A 20,999-nucleotide genomic window follows, 5' to 3' on the forward strand; every position below is an offset into this window, starting at 1 on the left:
TGCTTACACTGACCCAGACGGGGAATCCACAAACAGGCAAAGTCACAGACTGGATTAAGCAAGAAAATGCCTACTTTCTAAAAGTGGCATTTACAAAATAACAATCTAAAAAACAACTTCATTAAAGATGTATTTTTAAATTGTGAGCTCAGAGACCCTAAACTCCACATTTTCATCTGCTCTCGAAGAGAATCTGCACTTTAAAGATATTAAAGGCGGCCCCCATATTAACCTATGAGAGAGATAGGCCTTGCACCGTGAAAACCGAATTTGGCAGTATTTCACCGTCAGGACATATAAAACACACTAGTATATGTCCTACCTTAAACATACAATGCACCCTGCCAATGGGGCTACCTAGGGCCTACTTTAGGGGTGCCTTACATGTAGTAAAAGGGAATGTTTAGGCCTGGCAAGGGGGTACACTTGCCAAGTCGAATTGCCAGTTTAAAACTGCACACACAGACACAGCAGTGGCAGGTCTGAGCCATGTTTACAGGGCTACTAATGTGGGTGGCACAACCAGTGCTGCAGGCCCACTAGTAGCATTTGATTTACAGGCCCTGGGCACCTCTAGTGCACTTTACTAGGGACTTACCAGTAAATCAAATATGCCAATCATGGATAAACCAATCAACAGTACACTTTACACAGAGAGCATATGCACTTTAGCACTGTTTACAGTGGTAAAGTGCCCAGAGTCCTAAAGCCAACAAAAACAGGTCAGAAAAAATAGGAGGAAGGAGGCAAAAAGACTGGGGATGACCGTGCAAAAAGGGCCATTTCCAACACATCTGCACCGGGGATACCTACAACTTCCACCTGAAGCAACATCTTATGCTATTATCCTTGACTGGGTTCCCATCCTATAGAAAAGAAAGAAATGGAGGAGGATTTGAAACATAAAACTATGCACTCATTTAGAACCAATGCAGGCCGTGGGGATGGTCTCTTGCAGAGGATATCAAAAGTGAGAAGAGTGGCGGGTGTTATAGTCCAAAAACATCAGATGTGGAGTGTATAGTTGTAAGGTTTAGATCTCTGTGGGTGGTGAGGAATCTATTATCAGCATTAAGACACTTGGTTGACTCGCCCTGCCAAGTTAGAGCACTAGCATTGATCCACTTTTATAGACCTTTGCGTCCTCTCCTCAGGGGGTCATTTATAAATGAGAAGGATCCTCTCTGTGGCTTGCCCGCAACCCCCTCTGTTACTACTTAGTAACCTCTTCACTGTTAAATAATAAAGATAATGATTGATGCCCAGTGGCTCTAGCTCAACCTGGTCTTACACCAAACTGTATAGTCCCTAATTCTCTTACAGAAATTGCAGAGTACTTCGGTTATTGGGAAGATCCAGTTCACGCTGTGAGCATTGCACCCCATCCATCGGAATTGGGACCAGTTTTTATTGTACTGTACTGGAACATTGCTGGGATTTGTGCAAGACTTGGGAATGATGATTGGTTGGGCTGTGTCTCAAGACTTCAAGTTGATTTGCCTTCAAGAGACCTGGGCACAGAAGGACTTTCAATTAAATGGCTTCCGATCATTCTGCAACCCTGCTGTCGCAGGGAGGGCTATGGGCGGATTGGCTATTGTGATCTCTGTTAAGTGTAACAATGTAATTGTTAAACTACTAGGCTTCTCCCCTTGGTATCAACTGCTACGGCTTTCCGGCCTGGGCAACGTAGACTTCCTGATCGTAATCTTTTATCACAACTCAGTTGATCATCGAAATGCAAAGGTTGCAGTTATGTTGAATGAGGCAATTGTAAAGGTTAACACTCCTAGTCACCCACTCTGGATTTTGTGGGTAGGCCAGTATGCAAGTTTAGCGACACAAGTGTGTGCTGTGTGGAAAACAATGAAGGCCAGGCACTGTCACATTTTAGACATTTCCCATTATGGGGACTGTAGGAAGTTGGCTCTGTATATACTATTTCAAAGTAAGAAGTAGTGCGCACAGAGTCCAAGGGTTCCCCTTAGAGGTAAGATAGTGGCAAAAGTAGATCATTCTAATGCTCTATTTTGTGGTAGTGTGGTTGAGAAGTAGGCTTATCAGAGGGAAGTGTTAAGCATTTGTTGTACACACACACAGGCAATACATGAGGAACACACACTCAAAGACTTACTCCAGGCCAATAGGTTTTTATATTGAAAAATATCCTTAGTTTATTTTAAGAACCACAGGTTCAAGATTTACATTAAACACTTTAAATGTAAGGTACTTCACTTCGATACTTAAGGAACTTTGAATGAAAACAATATCATGTACAGTCTTTGTAAAAATGGCAATAAGCTATTTTCAAAGTGGACACAGTGCAAAAATCAACAGTTCCTGGGGGAGGTAAGTAAAGGTTAGATTAGGAGGTAAGTAAAACACTTACAAGTCTCAGTTCTGGGGCATAGGCAGCCCACCGTTGGGGGTTCAAGGCAACCCCAAAGTTACCACACCAGCAGCTCAGGGCCGGTCAGGTGCAGATGTTAAAGAGGTGCCCAAAACACATAGGCGCCTATCGAGAACAGGGGGTGCTCTGGTTCCAGTGTGCTAGCAGGTAAGTATCTGTGTCCTCAGGGGCAGACCAGGGGGGTTTTGTAGAGCACTGGGGGGGGGGGGGGGGGGGGGTGGAGGACACAAGTAGGCACACAAAACACACCCTCAGCGGCACAGGAGCGGCCGGGTGCAGTGTTCAAAGCAGGCGTCGGGTTTTGTATAGGTTTCAATGGAGGGACCCGGGGGTCACTAGCAGTGCAGGCAGGCACAGGGTGGGGCTTCTCGGGACAGCCACCATCTGGGCAACGCAGAGAGCCTGGGCGCCACTCCTGCATCGAAGTTCGGTTCCCTCAGGTCCTGGGGGCTGCGGGTGCAGTGTTGGTTTCAGGCGTCGGGTCCCATGTTACAGGCAGTCTCGGTCAGGGGGAGCGTCTGGATTTTCTCTGCAGGCGTCACTGTGGGAGATCAGGGGGGTCGTCTCTGGTTACTCACAGTCGCCGGGGAGTCCTCCCTGAGGTGTTGGGTTTCTGCAGGTCGAGCCGGGGGTGTTGGGTGCAGAGTGTAGAGTCTCAGGCTTCCGGCAGGAAACGTGAAGTCTTTAGAAGTTGCTTCTTTGTTGCAAAGAATTAGCTGGTTTTGAACAGGGCCGCTGTTCATGGGAGTTTCTTGGTCCTGTAGTCCAGGGCAGTCCTCTGAGGCTTCAGAGGTCACTGGTCCCCGTCGGATGAGTCGCTGGAGCAATTTTTCGAAGTTGGAGACAGGCCGATAGGGCTGGGGCAAAATCAGTTGTCGTCTTCCTCCTTCTCTGCAGGCTTGTAGATCAGCAGTCCTTTCTTCAGGTTGCAAGAATCTGATTTCCTGGGTTCTGGGATGCCCTAAATACTGTCCTTGAGGGTGGCTTCATCCTCTTTGTGCCTCCTCCCTGAAAGGGGGGGGGGGGCACATCCCTGTTACTATTGGGGGGAATCCTCCAAAATTAAGGTGGAGGATTTCTAAAGGCAGGGGTCACCTCAGCTCAGGACACCATAGGGGCTGTCCTGACTGGTGGGTGACTCCTCCTTGTTTTTCTCATCTCCCCTGGACTTTCCGCCAAAAGAGGGGGCTGTGTCCAGGAGGCGGGCATCTCCACTAGCTGGAGTGCCCTGGGGCATTGTAACACGAAGCTTGAGCCTTTGAGGCTCACTGCTAGGTGTTACAGTTCCTGCGGGGGAGGTGTTAAGCATCTCCAACCAGTGCAGGCTTTGTTTCTGTCCTCAGAGAGCACAAAGGCTCTCACCCCAGGGGGTCAGAAACTCATCTCTCAGCAGCACTGTACTTACAATGTCTAAGAATGGACTTAGAAACTATAGGGACATATTGCTCATGCAGCTATGCCCTCACCTGTGGTATAGTGCACCCTGCCTTAGGGCTGTAAGGCCTGCTAGAGGGGTGACTTACCTATGTCACAGTCAGTATTTTGTGTGCATGGCACCCTGAGGGGGATGTCATGTCGACTTTGCTTTTTTCTCCCCACCAACACACACAATCTTTGCTAACCAGGCTCCAGCACCAGTGTTCATTCCCTAAAACTGTACCTTTGTCTCCACAATTGGCACACCCTGGCATCCAGGTAAGTCCCTTGTAACTGGTGCCCCTGGCACCAAGGGCCCAGATGCCAGGGAAGGTCTCTAAGGGCTGCAGCACGTCTTACGCCACCCTAGGGACCCCTCACTCAGCACAGACACACTGCTTGCCAGCTTGTGTGTGCTGGTGGGGAGAAAATGACTATGTCGACATGGCACTCCCCTCAAGGTGCCATGCCAACCTCACACTGCCTATGGCATAGATAAGTCACCCCTCTAGCAGGCCTTACAGCCCTAAGGCAAGGTGCACTATACCATAGGTGAGGGCATAGGTGCATGAGCACTATGCCCCTACAGTGTCTAAGCAAAACCTTATACATTGTAAGTGCAGCAGGGGTGTGGAATTTATTAAAATATCTACTTGTCCAGGGGACAGGTTGCTTATCAAATCTACTTGTCCTGTAAAAAGATCTACTTGTCCCTTTGGTGCCATGTAGTGTGGTGACAAATTATGGCAGCAATTAATAGCCTCTCTGATTATGCCAGGGCTACTACCATAGTAGGGCTTGAATACTTGGAGTTTCAATCCCTACTGTAGCAATTTCCTTATTTTGCCACCTTTCTGCAGATCTGCATACTGGGGCTGGAGGAAGCAGTAAGCAATAGTTCCAGGGCTGGAATGCCTTTGAGTCTGCAAACCTACTAACCTGCATGTTTTAAAGATTTTTACCAGCTTCTCTCTAATATTTTCCCATAATAAGAAAGGTTGGACATTTACTCCTGACAATGGCAGAATTAGAACTTCTTCCAGGGTTGGGAAGAAAGTGGCTGGAGGGAAAATGAACTTGCAAATGCTCAATAGATTTTCACATGAGCAAATCTACACATCGTATTTACCCACGCTAAAATACAGTTCACAAATATTTTATAGGGGTACGACATATACCATGGGTGCACTTTTGTGACTTTCTTTAAGAATTTGGGGCCACAAGTAGGTAGGTTCAGATTTGTGACCTGCAAATTGCAAGTCGCAAATCCGAATGTAGGATGGTGTCCTTGACACCATCTGTGATTCGCAAGGGCTTCGCAAATGCCCAGATCATGAATAATCATGAGGTGGGTCGCAATTTGCGACCCCCTCACGAATGGTGGCCTGCTGGAGACAGCAGACCACCATGTCTGTGACTGCTTTTCAATAAAGCAGTTTTTTTTTTTTTTTTTTGTAATGCAACCAGTTTTCCTTAAAGGAAAACGAGATGCATAACAAAAACGAAAAATGAAACGTTTTCGTTTCATTTTTTCAGAGCAGGCAGTGGTCCGCAGGACCACTGCCTGCTCTGAAAAAATGTTTACAGTGACATTCACAATGGGGAAGGGGTCCCATGGGGATCCCTTCCCTTTTGCGAAAGTGTTAGCACCCATTTGAAATGGGTGCAAACTGCGATTGGTTTGCGCCCGCGTTCGCGGTCACAAAACAATCCTACATTGCACTGCGAGTTGCAATTAGGAAGGGAACACTCCTTACTAATTGCGAGTCGCAAACCCGTTTTGTGATTCGGTAACCAGGTTACTGAATCGCAAAACTGGGTTTGTGCATCGCAATGTGCTTTTTGCACGTCGCAAACAGCGAAAGTCGCTGTTTGCGACATGCAAAAAGCTACCTACATGTGGGTCTTGGTCCCTAATTAGGTCTGGTGTTAACAAAGACATTTTGTTTTTATTAAACTTCTATTTCTCTCTCTTTCAGCTGGATTTACTGTGAGTGATCGCATTCTGCTCTTCCACAAGGAGCATATTGCCACACAAAGTAGTTTTGTTCAGTGTCAGGAACTACAGTGACAATCAGTGACGTAACAAAACTGGAGGGTGCCCCTTTGCAAAGAACATGGAGGAGCCCCTCTCCACACTCACTCAGGGCAGGTGCTGTGCTGACGGGCCCCCTGGAGGGCGGCTGCGGGGCCTTTGTTATGCCGCTGGTGGCAACGTGTGCTTTAAGAGTTCAAAAACTTTTTGGGGGGGTTTTGCCAATGTTTGTTACAATGTTGAGGGCCTGGTAGCTCCCACAACAATAAAGTGTTACAAAAGCCATGTCAAAACAAGACACGCATTGATGAAACTAAAAGACGTATAAAAGTATGTCAGATCAGTTGGCTTTGTCAGTGTTTGTTTATTTTCATGCTTCCCATAATCGTGTTGAAAATGGTTACACTGATTTTCCATTAGAAATATTTTTGGGAAATACTAGCATGCATCAACACATTTTACTAAATGACACTTCATTTGCATATAATCAGAGAGCATTCTGGGGAGCATTATACTTAGCCTCTTAGTCTAAACTTTTCAAACATGTGTGTACACGTTTTTTTTTTTTTTTTGTACTGGAACCAACGTCAGTAGTGAAGTGTGACCTTAAAACATTTCTTTACAGCACGCACCCTAATAATGAAGGCTTTCAAATAATGAACCATAAATACAAGTTTGAACAGCATTATCTTTTGGAAACACATTACCTCAACTGCAGAGAGTTCAACTCTCTGTAAACAGGCAGCCAAAGGGTTTGTGCTGTAGGGGGTTGGACCTACTTGTCCCAAGGACAAAGTAAACATAAAAACTTGTTGCCCTTGACCCCAAACAAGATGTCCCGGGCGTCGGGTGACCAGGGTAGCCATAGTCTCAGCACAATAAATGCACACTGATGCCAGTGTACATTTTATTGTGAAATACACCCCAGAGGGCATCTAAGAGATGCCCCCTGAAAACATACCCGACTTCCAGTGTGGGCTGACTAGTTTTCCCAGCCTGCCACACACAAGACATGTTGCTGGCCACATGGGGAGAGTGCCTTTGTCACTCTGTGGCCAGGAACAAAGCCTGTACTGGGTGGAGGTGCTTCTCACCTCCCCCTGCAGGAACTGTAACAGCTGGCGGTGAGCCTCAATGGCTCACCCCCTTTGTTACAACACCACAGGGCATCCCAGCTAGTGGAGATGCCCGCCCCTCCGGCCACTGCCCCCACTTTTGGCGGCAAGGCTGGAGGAAATATTTAGAAAAAAAAGGAGGAGTCACCCACCAGTCAGGACAGCCCCTAAGGTGTCCTGAGCTGAGGTGACTGACTTTTAGAAATCCTCCATCTTGCAGATTCCCCCAATTGGATTAGGGATGTGCCCCCCCCCCCGCAGGGAGGAGGCACAAAGAGGGTGTAGCCACCCTCAGGGCTAGTAGCCATTGGCTACTAATCTCCCAGACCTAAACACACACCTAGATTGATTATTTAGGGGCCCCCAGAACCTAGGAAAATAGATTCCTGCAACCTGGAGACGAAGAAGGACTGCTGACCTGAAGCCCTGCAGAGAAGATGGAGACACCAACTGCTTTGGCCCCAGCCCTACCGGCCTGTCTCCCCACTTCAAGAGAAACTGCAACAGCGACGCGTCCCCCAGGGTCCAGCGACCGCTGAAGCCTCAGAGGACTACCCTACATCTAAAAGGACCAAGAACTCCAGAGGACAGAGGGCCTGTTCCAATGACACTGCAACTTTGCAGCAAAGAAGCAACTTTTAAAGACCACACGTTTCCCGCCAGAAGCGTGAGACTTTCCACTCTGCACCCAACGACCCCGGCTCGACCTGCGGAAAACCAACACTACAGGGAGGACTCCCCGGTGACTGCGAGCCTGTGAGTAGCCAGAGTTGACCCCCCCCCCCATGAGCCACCAAAGCGACGCCCGTAGAGGGAATCCAGAGGCTCCCCCTGACCGCAAGTGCCTGCTTCCAAGAACCCGACGCCTGGTAAACACACTGCACCACAGCCCCCAGGACCTGGAGGATCCGAATTTCAGTGCACGAGTGACCCCCAGGAGGCCCTCTCCCTAGCCCAGGTGGTGGCTACCCCGAAGAGCCACCTCCCCACCCCCCGCATCGCTGAAGAGACCCCTGGGTCTCCTATTGAAACCTATTGTGAACCCGACACCTGTTTGCACACTGCACCCGGCCGCCCCCGTGCCGCTGAGAGTGTACCTTCTGTGTTGACTTGTGTCCCCCCCCGGTGCCCTACAAAACCCCCCTGGTCTATCCTCCAAAGTCACGGGTACTTACCTGCTGGCAGACTGGAACCGGCGCACCCCTATTTCCACTGAAGCCTATGCGTTTTGGGCACCATTTTAACCTCTGCACCTGACCGGCCCTGAGCTGCTGGTGTGGTAACTTTGGGGTTGCCCTGAACCCCCAACAGTGGGCTACCTTGGACCCAACTTTGAACCCTGTAAGTGCTTTACTTACCTGAAAAACTAACAAATACTTACCTCCCCCAGAAACTGTTGAATTTTGCACAGTGTCCAATTTTAAAATAGCTTATTGCCATTTTTGCCAGAACTGTACATGCTATTGTGATGATTCAAAGTTCCTAAGATACCTGAGTGAAATACCTTTCATTTAAAGTATTGTTTGTAAATCTTGAACATGTGGTTCTTAACATAAACTAAGAAATGAAAATGTCACTTACCCAGTGTACATCTGTTCGTGGCATCAGTCGCTGAGATTCACATGGTATGCATGAGCTCGCCATCTGGTGTTGGGTCGGAGTGTTACAAGTTGTTTTTCTTCGAAGAAGTGTTTTCGAGTCACGGGACCGAGTGACTCCTCCTTCTGTGCTCATTGCGCATGGGCGTCGACTCCATCTTCGATTGTTTTCCCCGCAGAGGGTGAGGTAGGAGTTGTACTATAGTAATAGTGCCCGCGCAATGAAAAATGTAAGTATGTACCTATTAAAGGATTAAGTAATATATATACAAATGTACAAAATTGAAGGTAACTTCTGAACTGCTACAGGCTTCCGGGGAGGTGGGTGGGTCCATGTGAATCTCAGCGACTGATGCCACGAACAGATGTACACTGGGTAAGTGACATTTTCAGTTCGATGGCATCTGTCGCTGTAGATACACATGGTATGCATAGACTAGTAAGCAGTTAGTTCCCCATAAGCGGTGGTTTAGCCTGTAGGAGTAGAAGTTGTCTGAAATAGAGTTCTTAATACAGCTTGACCTACTGTAGCTTGTTGTGCGGATAGCACATCTATACAGTAGTGTTTGGTGAATGTGTGAGGCGTAGACCAAGTGGCTGCCTTACATATTTCCTGCATTGGGATGTTTCCTAAAAAGGCCATTGAAGCACCTTTTTTCCTTGTTGAATGTGCCCTGGGAGTAATGGGCAGTTGTCTTTTTGCTTTAAGGTAGCAGATTTGGATGCATTTAACTATCCATCTGGCTATACCTTGTTTTGATATTGGGTTACCTGCATGAGGTTTTTGGAATGCAATAAATAGCTGTTTAGTTTTTCTGATGTTCTTTGTTCTGTCAATGTAGTACATTAATGCTCTTTTGACATCTAATGTATGTAGTGCTCTTTCAGCCACAGAATCTGGCTGTGGGAAAAATACTGGTAGTTCTACCGTTTGATTTAGATGGAATGGTGAAATAACTTTTGGTAAAAATTTTGGATTAGGTCGTAGGACGACCTTATTTTTATGTATTTGTATAAAAGGCTCTTGTGTTGTGAACGCTTGAATTTCACTTACTCTTCTTAGAGATGTAATGGCGATGAGAAAGGCAACTTTCCAGGTTAGGAATTGTATTCCGCAAGAGTGCATGGGTTCGAAAGGTGGGCCCATGAGTCTTGTTAGAACCACGTTTAGGTTCCATGAAGGAACAGGTGGTGTTCTTGGTGGTATAATTCTTTTAAGCCCTTCTATAAATGCTTTGATAACTGGTATCCTATACAAGGAAGTTGAATAGGTAGTTTGCAGGTATGCAGATATTGCTGCAAGGTGTATTTTAATAGAAGAGAAGGCTAGCTTTGCTTTTTGTAAATGGAGCAAGTAATTTACTATATGTTTTGGAGTTGCATCTAGCGGTTGTATCTGATTATGATGGCAGTACCAAACAAATCTTTTCCACTTACTTGCGTAGCAGTGTCTAGTGGATGGCCTTCTGGCCTGCTTTATGACTTCCATACACTCTTGGCTAAGTTGTAAGTGTCCGAATTCTAGGATTTCAGGAGCCAGATTGCTAGATTCAGCGATGCTGGGTCCGGGTGTCTGATCTGTTGGTTGTGTTGCGTTAACAGATCTGGTTTGTTGGGCAGTTTGATGTGTGGTACTACAGACAGATCTAGCAGTGTTGTGTACCAGGGTTGTCTTGCCCAAGTTGGTGCTATTAAAATGAGTTTGAGTTTGTTTTGACTCAATTTGTTTACTAGGTAAGGAAGGAGAGGGAGAGGAGGAAAAGCGTAAGCAAATATTCCTGACCAGTTCATCCATAGGGCATTGCCTTGGGATTGCTTGTGTGGGTATCTGGACGCGAAGTTTTGGCATTTTGCGTTCTCTTTTGTTGCAAATAAGTCTATTTGTGGTGTTCCCCAGAGTGTGAAGTAGGTGTACAGAATCTGTGGGTGGATTTCCCATTCGTGGACTTGCTGGTGATCTCGAGAGAGATTGTCTGCCAGCTGATTCTGGATCCCCGGAATAAACTGTGCTATTAGACCAATCTGATGGTGGATTGCCCACTTCCATATTTTTTGAGCTAACAAGCTTAACTGCGTTGAATGTGTTCCTCCTTGTTTGTTTAGATAATACATCGTTGTCATGTTGTCTGTTTTGACAAGGATGTATTTGTGGGTTATGATTGGTTGGAAAGCTTTTAGTGCTTGAAAAACTGCTAATAATTCTAGATGATTTATATGCAGTTTTGTTTGATGTATGTTCCATTGTCCTCTTATGTTGTGTTGATTGAGATGTGCTCCCCACCCTGTCATGGAAGCATCTGTTGTTATTACGTACTCTGGCACTGGGTCTTGGAAAGGCCGCCCTATGTTTAAATTTATACTGTTCCACCATAGAAGCGAGAGGTAAGTTTGGCGGTCTAGCAACACCAGATCTAGAAGGTGACCCTGTGCTTGAGACCACTGTGAGGCTAGGCACTGTTGTAAGGGCCTCATGTGCAGTCTTGCGTTTGGGACAATGGCTATGCATGAGGACATCATGCCTAGAAGCTGTAGTATTGTTCTTGCTTGTATTGTTTGGTTTGGAGACATGTGTTGAATGACCCTGTTGAAATTGTGGATCCTTTGTGGAGTTGGCGTTGCTACTCCTTTTGTCGTGTCTATTATGGCTCCTAGATATTGCTGTACTTTGCTTGGCAGAATGTTTGATTTTGCAAAGTTGACGGTGAACCCTAGTTTGTAGAGGGTTTGTATGACTTGATTTGTGTGGTTTGAGCATTGTGTGAGCGAACTGGTTTTGATTAGCCAGTCGTCTAGATACGGGAACACATGTATTTGCTGCCTTCTGATGTGTGCAGCGACTACTGCTAGGCATTTTGTGAATACTCTTGGAGCGGTTGTTAAACCAAAAGGCAATACTTTGAATTGGTAATGTATTCCTTTGAATACAAACCTTAGATATTTCCTGTGTGATTGATGTATTGGTATATGGAAATATGCGTCCTTGAGGTCTAGGGTTGTCATGTAGTTGTGTTTTTTGAGCAATGGTAACACTTCTTGTAGTGTGACCATGTGAAAGTGGTCTGATTTGATGAATGTGTTTACTACTCTGAGGTCTAGAATTGGTCTCAGTGTTTCGTCCTTTTTTGGTATCAAGAAGTACAGTGAATAAACTCCTGTGTTTATTTGTGTGCTTGGTACTAATTCTATTGCATTTTTTTGCAGTAGTGCTTGAACTTCTATCTCTAGAAGCTGTGAATGGTATTTTGTTAAATTTTGTGATTTTGGTGGTATGTCTGGAGGGAATTGCAGGAATTCTATGCAATAACCATGCTGGATAATTGCTAGGACCCATGTGTCTGTAGTTATTTTGTCCCATGCTTCGTAATATTGACGTATCCTCCCCCCCACTGGTGTTGTGTGGGAGGGGTGTGTGACATGTGAGTCACTGCTTGTTGGTAGTGGTTTTGGGGCTTTGAAATCTTCCCCTATTCCTAGGGAATTGCCCCCCTCTATACTGGCCCCGAAAACCTCCCCTGTACTGTCCCTGGTAGGTGGGCGGTGCGGACTGTGAGGTGCTAGCTTGTGTGGCCTGACCCCGAAACCCTCCTCTAAAAGGTGTTTTGCGGAAGGTGTTATAAGATCCTCTGCTCTGCGGGGAATAGAGTGCGCCCATGGCCTTGGCAGTGTCAGTGTCCTTCTTGAGCTTTTCTATGGCTGTGTCGACCTCCGGACCGAACAGAAGTTTTTCGTTTACTGGCATGTTAAGCACTGCCTGCTGAATTTCTGGCTTGAATCCAGACGTTCTGAGCCATGCGTGCCTACGGATGGTAACCGACGTATTAATGGTTCTTGCGGCCGTGTCTGCTGCATCCATGGAGGAGCGTATTTGATTGTTGGAAATGTTTTGACCCTCCTCAACAACCTGTTTTGCTCTTTTTTGCAGATCTTTTGGGAGATGTTCAATGAGATGCTGCATCTCATCCCAGTGGGCTCTGTCGTATCGCGCTAGCAGCGCTTGTGAATTTGCGATGCGCCACTGGTTTGCTGCTTGGACAGCAACCCTCTTCCCGGCTGCATCGAACTTCCTACTTTCTTTATCTGGGGGAGGTGCATCCCCAGAAGTGTGTGAATTTGCCCGTTTTCTGGCAGCCCCTACCACCACAGAATCTGGTGGCAGCTGAGAGGTGATGAATACAGGGTCCGTAGGAGGCGCCTTATACTTTTTGTCCACCCTAGGCGTCACTGCCCTACTTTTAACTGGCTCCTTGAAAATGTCCTTTGCATGGCGTAGCATGCCTGGGAGCATCGGCAGGCTTTGGTAGGAGCTGTGGGTTGAAGAGAGGGTGTTAAATAAAAAATCATCCTCTACTTGTTCCGAGTGTAGTTCCACATTATGGAATAGTGCTGCTCTAGCCACCACTTGTGAGTAGGCTGTGCTGTCTTCCGGTGGTGATGGCCTAGTTGGGTATGTGTCTGGGCTGTTATCAGACACTGGTGCGTCGTACAAGTCCCACGCATCCTGATCTTGGTCATCGTGGCTCATGGTGGTGTGAGCTGGCGAATGTGACGGGGTGTAAGTTGGCGAAGCCGGAGTTACAGGTGGAGGCGAGGGAGGAGGTGTTACCTTTTGTGCTGTTTGTTGCTGAGGAGTAAACTGAAGCGTTCTCTTTCGTTTGACAGGTGGAAGGGTACTGATCTTCCCAGTCCCCTGCTGAATAAAGATACGCTTTTGCGTGTGATCCACGTCAGTGGATTGCAGTTCTTGTTCAAATCTATGTTTCTTCATTTGAGAAGACATAGAATGCTCTTCAGTATAGGAGCCAGAAACAGGGTCTGATGTCGCTTTTTTCGGCTCCGAAAACCCTGTCGATTGTTTTTTCGGCTCCGAGGTAACCTTCCTCTTTTTCTGTGCCGAAAATTCTTGGCCTCTATGGTCTTCGGCGCCACTGTCTCGGCGTCGATCCGTGTCGACACCGAACTCTCGGTGTCGATGCTTCTGTTTAGCACTCTCTCGGTCTCGAGGAGGCTGCGTGCCGGTGTCTCGACCGGAGTCGGACGATCTCGACACTGAATGGGCCTTTTTCGGTGCCGATTGTTGGTCACCGAGAATTTGGGTGGAGCCATGGCCGGTTGGCAGTGGCGTCCCCTGGGCCTTCTTTCCTTTTTTAAGGTTTGATCTCGACGTCTTACTCACAGTTCTTGTAGAGTGTAGCTCGTCGGAGTCTGAATCCTGGATGGAAAAGGATTCCTCCTGTTCCTCTTCTGTCTCGAACTGTCGACGCTCTTTTGGCGTGGACGCCATCTGCAGTCTTCTCGCTCGACGGTCGCGCAGAGTTTTTCGGGACCGGAACGCCCGACAGGCCTCACAGGATTCTTCGCTGTGCTCGGGTGACAGGCACAGATTACAGACCGAGTGTAGGTCCGTATAAGGATATTTGTTGTGGCATTCGGGGCAGAATCGAAACGGGGTCCGTTCCATCGGCGTTGTCCTCCACGCGGTCGGGCCGACTAGGCCCCGACGGGGTGCCGAAATCTACCCCGAAGGGCACCGAAGCGCTTCGATGTTCAACGCGTCGTCGTATGTGTCTATCTCTAACCGGATCGCAACGATACCGTCGAAAATCTTCCGTTTTCAGCTATCTTTCCGTTCCGAAACTCGGAGCGACAGGAACACGTCCGAACCCGATGGCGGAAAGAAAACAATCGAAGATGGAGTCGACGCCCATGCGCAATGAGCACAGAAGGAGGAGTCACTCGGTCCCGTGACTCGAAAACACTTCTTCGAAGAAAAACAACTTGTAACACTCCGACCCAACACCAGATGGCGAGCTCATGCATACCATGTGTATCTACAGCGACAGATGCCATCGAACATATATTTTTCTATATAAAAACCTATTGGCCTGGAATTGTCTTTGAGTGTGTGTTCCTCATTTATTGCCTGTGTGTGTACAACAAATGCTACCACAAAATAGAGCATTAGAATTATCTCTTTTTGCCACTATCTTACCTCTAAGGGGAACCCTTGGACTCTGTGCATGCTATTTCTTACTTTGAAATAGTACATACAGAGCCAACTTCCTACAATCACCATCCAATTTTCATAGGAAGGACTACGTCTAGTACTACAGACTTTGTTAATTGCAAGCATTTTTTTTTTTTTTAACTGTTTAGTAGCTGATTTTAAGGTAGTCCCAAACTGTATCAGTGATCACAACCCGTTAGAAGCTTCTTTGAAGTTAGAGAGTATGTGACAGCTGACTCCAACCCATCGCATTTAGCACAAATAGAGCTTAGAATAAAATGGGTGAGGGTTGAGCCACAACTCTGAGGCAAAAATTGTAAATGAAACTATGAGTTAATCAACAGGTGTTTGTCTGGTGAGGCTTCTCCTGTCTGCTTAGTTAAGGATTTTGAGAAGATGTACACAGCTATATCTCGTTCTTTAAACACCCACATTTCCCTCTTCTAACCCTCCCATCTTATGGTGGTTTAATAGCGCTTCTACTAAAGCACATAAGCAATCAAAAATGGCCCTTGATACTGTCCCAAAGAATAGGGAAGTGATCATTTACACAGCCACCATTGGAGCTGGAAAGGTTGGGCTTAGAAACAAACCTTGGTTGGACCTGTTGGCTGAGGGGTGCTCAGGGGACATGAGGACATTCTGGGATGTTCTAAACCATCCTTTGTTCTCGGACGGTCCTTCTTCCAAAATAGATTACCTGATATCAGAGATGGCCGGGGTCACATATTTTCCCCATATTTTCGTTCCTTTTAATCAGATGTTTGTCCAGCAGGAAATGGAGCCTGATCCAATGAAAGAAAGGGAGCCAGCCCTCCGGTTTAATCAGTCCATTTCAGTGAGGCAAGTGAAGGCAGCCATTAAGCAAGGTATGTGCAGGAAATCTCAGCAATGAGATGGATCTCTGGTGGATTTGTTTAAAGCTAATTGTGACCTCAGGGCTCCACTGCTTACTAATACTTTTAGAACTGCTTTTATTGCCCCACTCACCCCCAACTTAGAAAGAGGACACTGTGGTCCCGATTTTTTAAAAAGGCAATAGAACTGAGTCACCAAGTTGCAGGCTGATTTTTTTATTAGACTCCACAGTTAAGATCCTGGGTAGGGTCCTTCTCGATAGATTAATGGGTGGGCTGGCGCAAATAATATACTTCTAAAAGCCCAAAATGGCTTCAGACAGAGTATGGGCATGGTTGAGTGTCTTAATCTAACGCTCATAGTTGGCATGTACACCAAGTCCATGAAGGGCTCTTTACAGTTAGCCTTCATGGACTTGTGTGCTTTTGACGCAGTCAACCGTGCCTGGTTACTCTCCTTCAGAGATTACACTGGAACATTTCAATTAAGATACCTTTGTTCTGGAAGGGAGCAGGAGGGAAATACCCCTTCCTTAGTTTTAATCGAAGGTGTCCACCAGAGATATATCTTAGCACTCTTTTCGGTTCTTTATTCACATAACTGTGCTAGAAGCCCACTTACTGAAAAAGAAGTTGGATTTTCCAAGGGTTGGTGCTCGTTTTATTCCCACACTTCTTTATGTAGATGATGCTGTCATTTTAGCAAGCACAACAGTCAGTCTCCAAAAAGCCCTTGTCAACTTCGTTGAGTTTATGACTTCTTAAGACTTGAAGATTAAACATCAATCATCAGACGTCCTTCATAATGGTCTGTGGGCTTTAAATTAATTGTTGATATTAAGGGTGCAACAAACAAATAGATGCAATACGGAAGATTGCTTCCATTGCTCTAGGTTAGGCCACAGACCGGTGAGGGAAATTATAGCTCTTTATAAAGCTAAGTTCCTCTCAATCGCCACCTACGGGGCTGGAGTGTGTGGATATTGCAACCACTCCAGTCTCCCAGTGGTAGAGAATAGTTTTCTCTGTAGACTTTTGATGGTCCCATAGGGAGCCTCAAACTCCTTTTGTCACACAGAGATGGGATTGGATTATATAGAAGACAGTCTGGACCTGGCCCCTTTGCTACTGTGGTTAAAAATAAGCAGACTCCAGAATTCGAACTTTCAAAATACATCCTCCAGGACTGTTTAGCCTCGGGTAATGCTGAGCACAGTTCCTGGCTTGGGTACGTTAAGCGCACTCTTGGCGGAATGGGACTTATGGGTTTTTTGAAGATCTAGCCTAAATTTTGTGTTCAGCTAGAGCCTCAATAAAGTCAGCATAACTCAACAGGTGCAGCTTAAGTGTGAGCGACATTTCTCCCAGTCACCCTCCTGGGGTAAGTTTGATGTTGCTACAGCCACCCAAGAGATGAAAATTTAGATTTCTTTTCTAGACAACGCACAATATAGATTTTATCTGACTAAGCATCGCCTAGGTACTGTTCACTTTCTAGCGGCATTCCCAGTTCAAGGAGGGTGGTCCGAGACCCCCATGAAAATACAACAAGACAATGCACTCTGCACTTTTTTTGCACACTTCATAAGAAACCAAGATCAATCTTCCTGCTTCCCCTCATGCTCACGCACAGTTTTAGATCTCACCAAGAAGGTTTTCGTTTTTTATTAAATCTTGACTCCCCAGAAATTTGTCATGCGATTGTAAGTTTTTATCAGAGGGACTCTTGCTATTAGAAAGTGTTATGGCTAATTGTCCTTCTGCGATGGTTAGGTTTGGAGTCTGTTTCTTTTCAAATTGATTAAAATGCTGATTTTTGTGATTGTTTGCACTGCATGTGAACATTGACTATGCTCTCTTATTTTAAGGATTTTCAAGTCAAATAAACGTTTTATGACTGACTGGCTTGCTTATAGACAATATAGACAATGAGGGGTTTTGCCAATGAGGGGGAAGTTTACAGGATGAGAATATACACAACACAGAGTTTAGAGTCAAAGAGACAAAAGAAGGAACAGTAATGGAACACATAGATAACATCTCTTTTTAGCGCTTTGTCAATGGAACGAGAGCCAAAACCACAAATCTAAACTTCAAAATGTATATGTGCAATTTGGTTGGAGCAACAGAAAACCATCTCCACAGACTGTCAATTCATCACAAAGCAGGGGGTAGTATAAAAAATACAACTCACTCACGGAACTCTGTGGGCATCACTAGACTGAACCTGTGTCTCTACTTTATCCATTAATAGTTTTCTTTTGGTTCCTGAGAAGATAAGGCAAGGAATGGAAACTATAATATTTATAGTGGATTGTAGAGCCCTCTTTACTTTCTGTTCCCAACACTGCCTTCAGGACCCCTTGCACCTGGGGGGTACAAAGGGCAGTGCTACAGGTTCCCAGGGAAACACCAGGAGTAGCAGTCTATAAACCTGCTTACCACAAATTTATGCCTATGATAGCCACTAAACCAAATTTACATTTTTCAATTTCTGAAAGGCAAATTAAGCTGTACTTACTAGCTTTTTCCTACTCCATCACCATCTGGAGACCAAGAATAATTAATTTTAAACTCAATGTCTGGCACAAGCTGCATCGCCCTGCGATAAAACTTGATGGCTGCAAATAAAACATAGGACACATTGCTTAGATAAAATAAAAGCAAAGCACTCATAGTCCTTGCTACCGTTTTATTCAACCTTCCACAAAACAAGATTTTTCATAAATTTTAAATATGTTTATGGAAAATCCAGGATCAAATGTAATCAGCTGTTACTGTCAGAGGTGAATCATGAAAATGAATTTGTTTACATGCATAAATAAAATTAAAATATGATTTTTTAACTACTTGCAAGTGCTTTGATAATTGAGCATACAAAGAAACTCACTTTGCTGAAGTAGACCAGTCAGTAGCGGTATGGATCCTTACCGCCATACGAGACAATGCATGAGGAATTCTCATCTTTTGGCAAGATACCACAAAAAGCAAATGTGAAATGTTATGACACTGGCAACCAAAACTCAAATTTTTACAGACAGTGGTATATGTCGAGTGTTTTCTAGGGATTACACCCTTATGAGGAATGTGAATTTCTGGACATATTTGACTTTAAGAGGCCAGTACGTCAACAGTATCATGAAAGGAGCATGTTATGTTCCTTCCAGATAGCATGCGTGAGGCATGTCAAGAATGAAGAGTGCATCAAAAATGAACACAATGGCATGTGGCTTGACAGCAGAAATGATGGTTGCTTTCTTAGGGAGCTCTTGGACAAAAGGTCGATCTGCAAGACAAGTAGGCCTTAAATCTCACATCAGCGAACCACAGTGCAGCCAGCAAAACCATTACTGAGCTCACCAGTATCCAACCGAAATGCCGAATTCTTTCTTGGGATCCGGGTGGAGGAGACAATGGAGGTTCTACTCCAACTCTCCCCTTTTGGAACAGTGTGACCAGAGCTTTATCTCATCATTGTGCTGCCTTATTGACCTCTGTGATTCAGAAGGGAGGGTCTGAGAAATAGAGCAGCAGTTGACATTCTGTAGCAGGTGCTTGGGGGTTTCTAGACATGGCACACCTGCATCTTGAAAACTAGGCACTTGCTACAATAGCTCTGCAAAACAAGCAATTATCTCGGGAAGGGATAACATAATCCGTTAAAATGAAGCAGTTGCAAAGGAAAGCAGACCATGAAGCAGAACACACCAACATAAAGAAGATGGCTGCTTTGGCCTTTAGCTCACCACGGAGTGAGGCAAATGGATTCTCACCTAGGTATTTTCTCAAATCCCAATTGAGTGCGTTGTACCATTCCTTTCATCTTGCGGCAGAAAAGGTCTTCTCGTTAGGATCTAGCAGATGGCACAGGAACCAAATAAGCCCCCTAGAGGGAGTGGGGCCCTTTTTCATTCCAAAGATATGAGCAGCAGATCGAGAATTCCAATGGAGATGGGTCACCTGTTCTTAATTCCCCCTACAAGCATGTTGCAATGTAAATAGTACATACAATCCAGGAAACCACAGCAATGACTGATGCGAAGTTAGCCAAGCTGAATGCAACTACCTTAACAGCTGGAGACGAGAGTTAACACAAGAGAAGGCACCACCAGCAGATAAGATCTGTGGAGCTGGTGTCGGAAATAGAGGACATTGAAGCAATGGATAGTGCACTCCTCAAAGAAAATGAACAATGGTGAACCATACTGAATGACTGCAGAATCACATATGAGCAGTCTATTATCTGCCCAACAGGTTTCCGTCAGAGGTCAAGGGGCAAGGCCACATCTGGGCACTCCTATCCCAAAATCAACAAATATGCCAGAGTGGTACCTGCATAGGGCAGAGAAAGCATGAGGAAGGCGCTGGAAGGACCTGGGGCCAAAGGGAAGGCTCCAGCCACTCCCCTAATAGAGCAGCCATTTTCCTGGCGACTGACAACACTAAGCACACCCTAGATACTCATTTAGGCAAAGTAGGATAAGACATGTTGATCTTTCAGCAGGACCTTAGAAACGCCATTGACGGGGTCACTGAAATGGAGGACAGGATAGAAAAACCTGAGGAATCGGTGCTGGATCAAAAGTCTAGCCACTTAGTCAGGATGGAGGAACATAATCCACCGTAACATCTACCTGATGGGCTTCACTGAAGGGCTTGAGAACCTTCAACCGGAACGGTTCCTCTCTCAATGGCTGCGATCATGGGTCCCAGCTGAGGAGTGATCTTCATGCTTTATTATGGAAAGGGCCCATACGACCCTGGTGTCAACGCACCTACCACCAGGGGCCCCTTCAAGACCAATCATTGCTAGGATCCTCAATTATAAAGACCAAGATGTTATCATCCATAAGGCAATGAAAAAGGGACAAATCTAAACACAAATCCAATTATATAATTTGCTGTATCTGGCCAAGCTTAAGGTCATCACAACAAAATCACTTCCATATGTAGCAACTTTGACCCTCAATCGGACACGGTCACAATTGCCACTCAACATCCATAATGGCCAATGAACGAACTTTGAACTCGTGACCAGCTGTTACCACTGTCAAAATTGCTGGCCACCCTGAAGACCATTCACTCAGAGACCCATCTGACCCTTGTCATTACCACACCTTCACCGAAGAACTCCCACCCATCAGAAAAACACAAATATCCATCCTCAACACCTCCATCAACTCAGCCACATTCCCAGACACTTGGAAACATGACATCATCATGGACCGATCAAGAAACTATCCACTGACCCAGCCACATTTTCCAACTACAGACCCATCTTTCTCCTACCATACCTGGCAAAGATCTCAGAGAAACTAATAAACCAATGTCACACCGACCACCTCAGCAACCACCAGCTCCTCTATGTAAAGCAGTTCAGGTTTCATCCCCAACCACAGGACAGAAACATCACTTGTCGCCACCACAGATGACATCTACATGATCCTTGACAGAGGAGACCTTTGTCCTGGACCTCTCCTCAGCATTTGAAACGGTCTTACACCCCATCCTCATTAGGCATCTGCACAAGATTAGCATCAAAGGACCCGCTCTCTGCTGGTTTT

The 20,999-nt window shown here is 45.8% G+C and overlaps 1 protein-coding gene across 3 annotated transcripts in view; it reads right to left on the reverse strand.

Moving 5' to 3' along the window:
• Window positions 1-20,999, reverse strand: part of FBXO9 (F-box protein 9) — a 343,828-nt gene that overhangs the window by 223,015 nt on the left and 99,814 nt on the right. For all 3 annotated transcript variants that reach the window (XM_069235799.1, XM_069235800.1, XM_069235801.1), the window contains one exon: window positions 17,957-18,056. In XM_069235799.1, coding sequence (XP_069091900.1) covers window positions 17,957-18,056 — 100 coding nt within the window. The remainder of the gene's footprint in view (window positions 1-17,956; window positions 18,057-20,999) is intronic.

Source organism: Pleurodeles waltl, chromosome 5 (assembly GCF_031143425.1).
Source record: "Pleurodeles waltl isolate 20211129_DDA chromosome 5, aPleWal1.hap1.20221129, whole genome shotgun sequence".
Taxonomy (NCBI): domain Eukaryota; kingdom Metazoa; phylum Chordata; class Amphibia; order Caudata; family Salamandridae; genus Pleurodeles; species Pleurodeles waltl.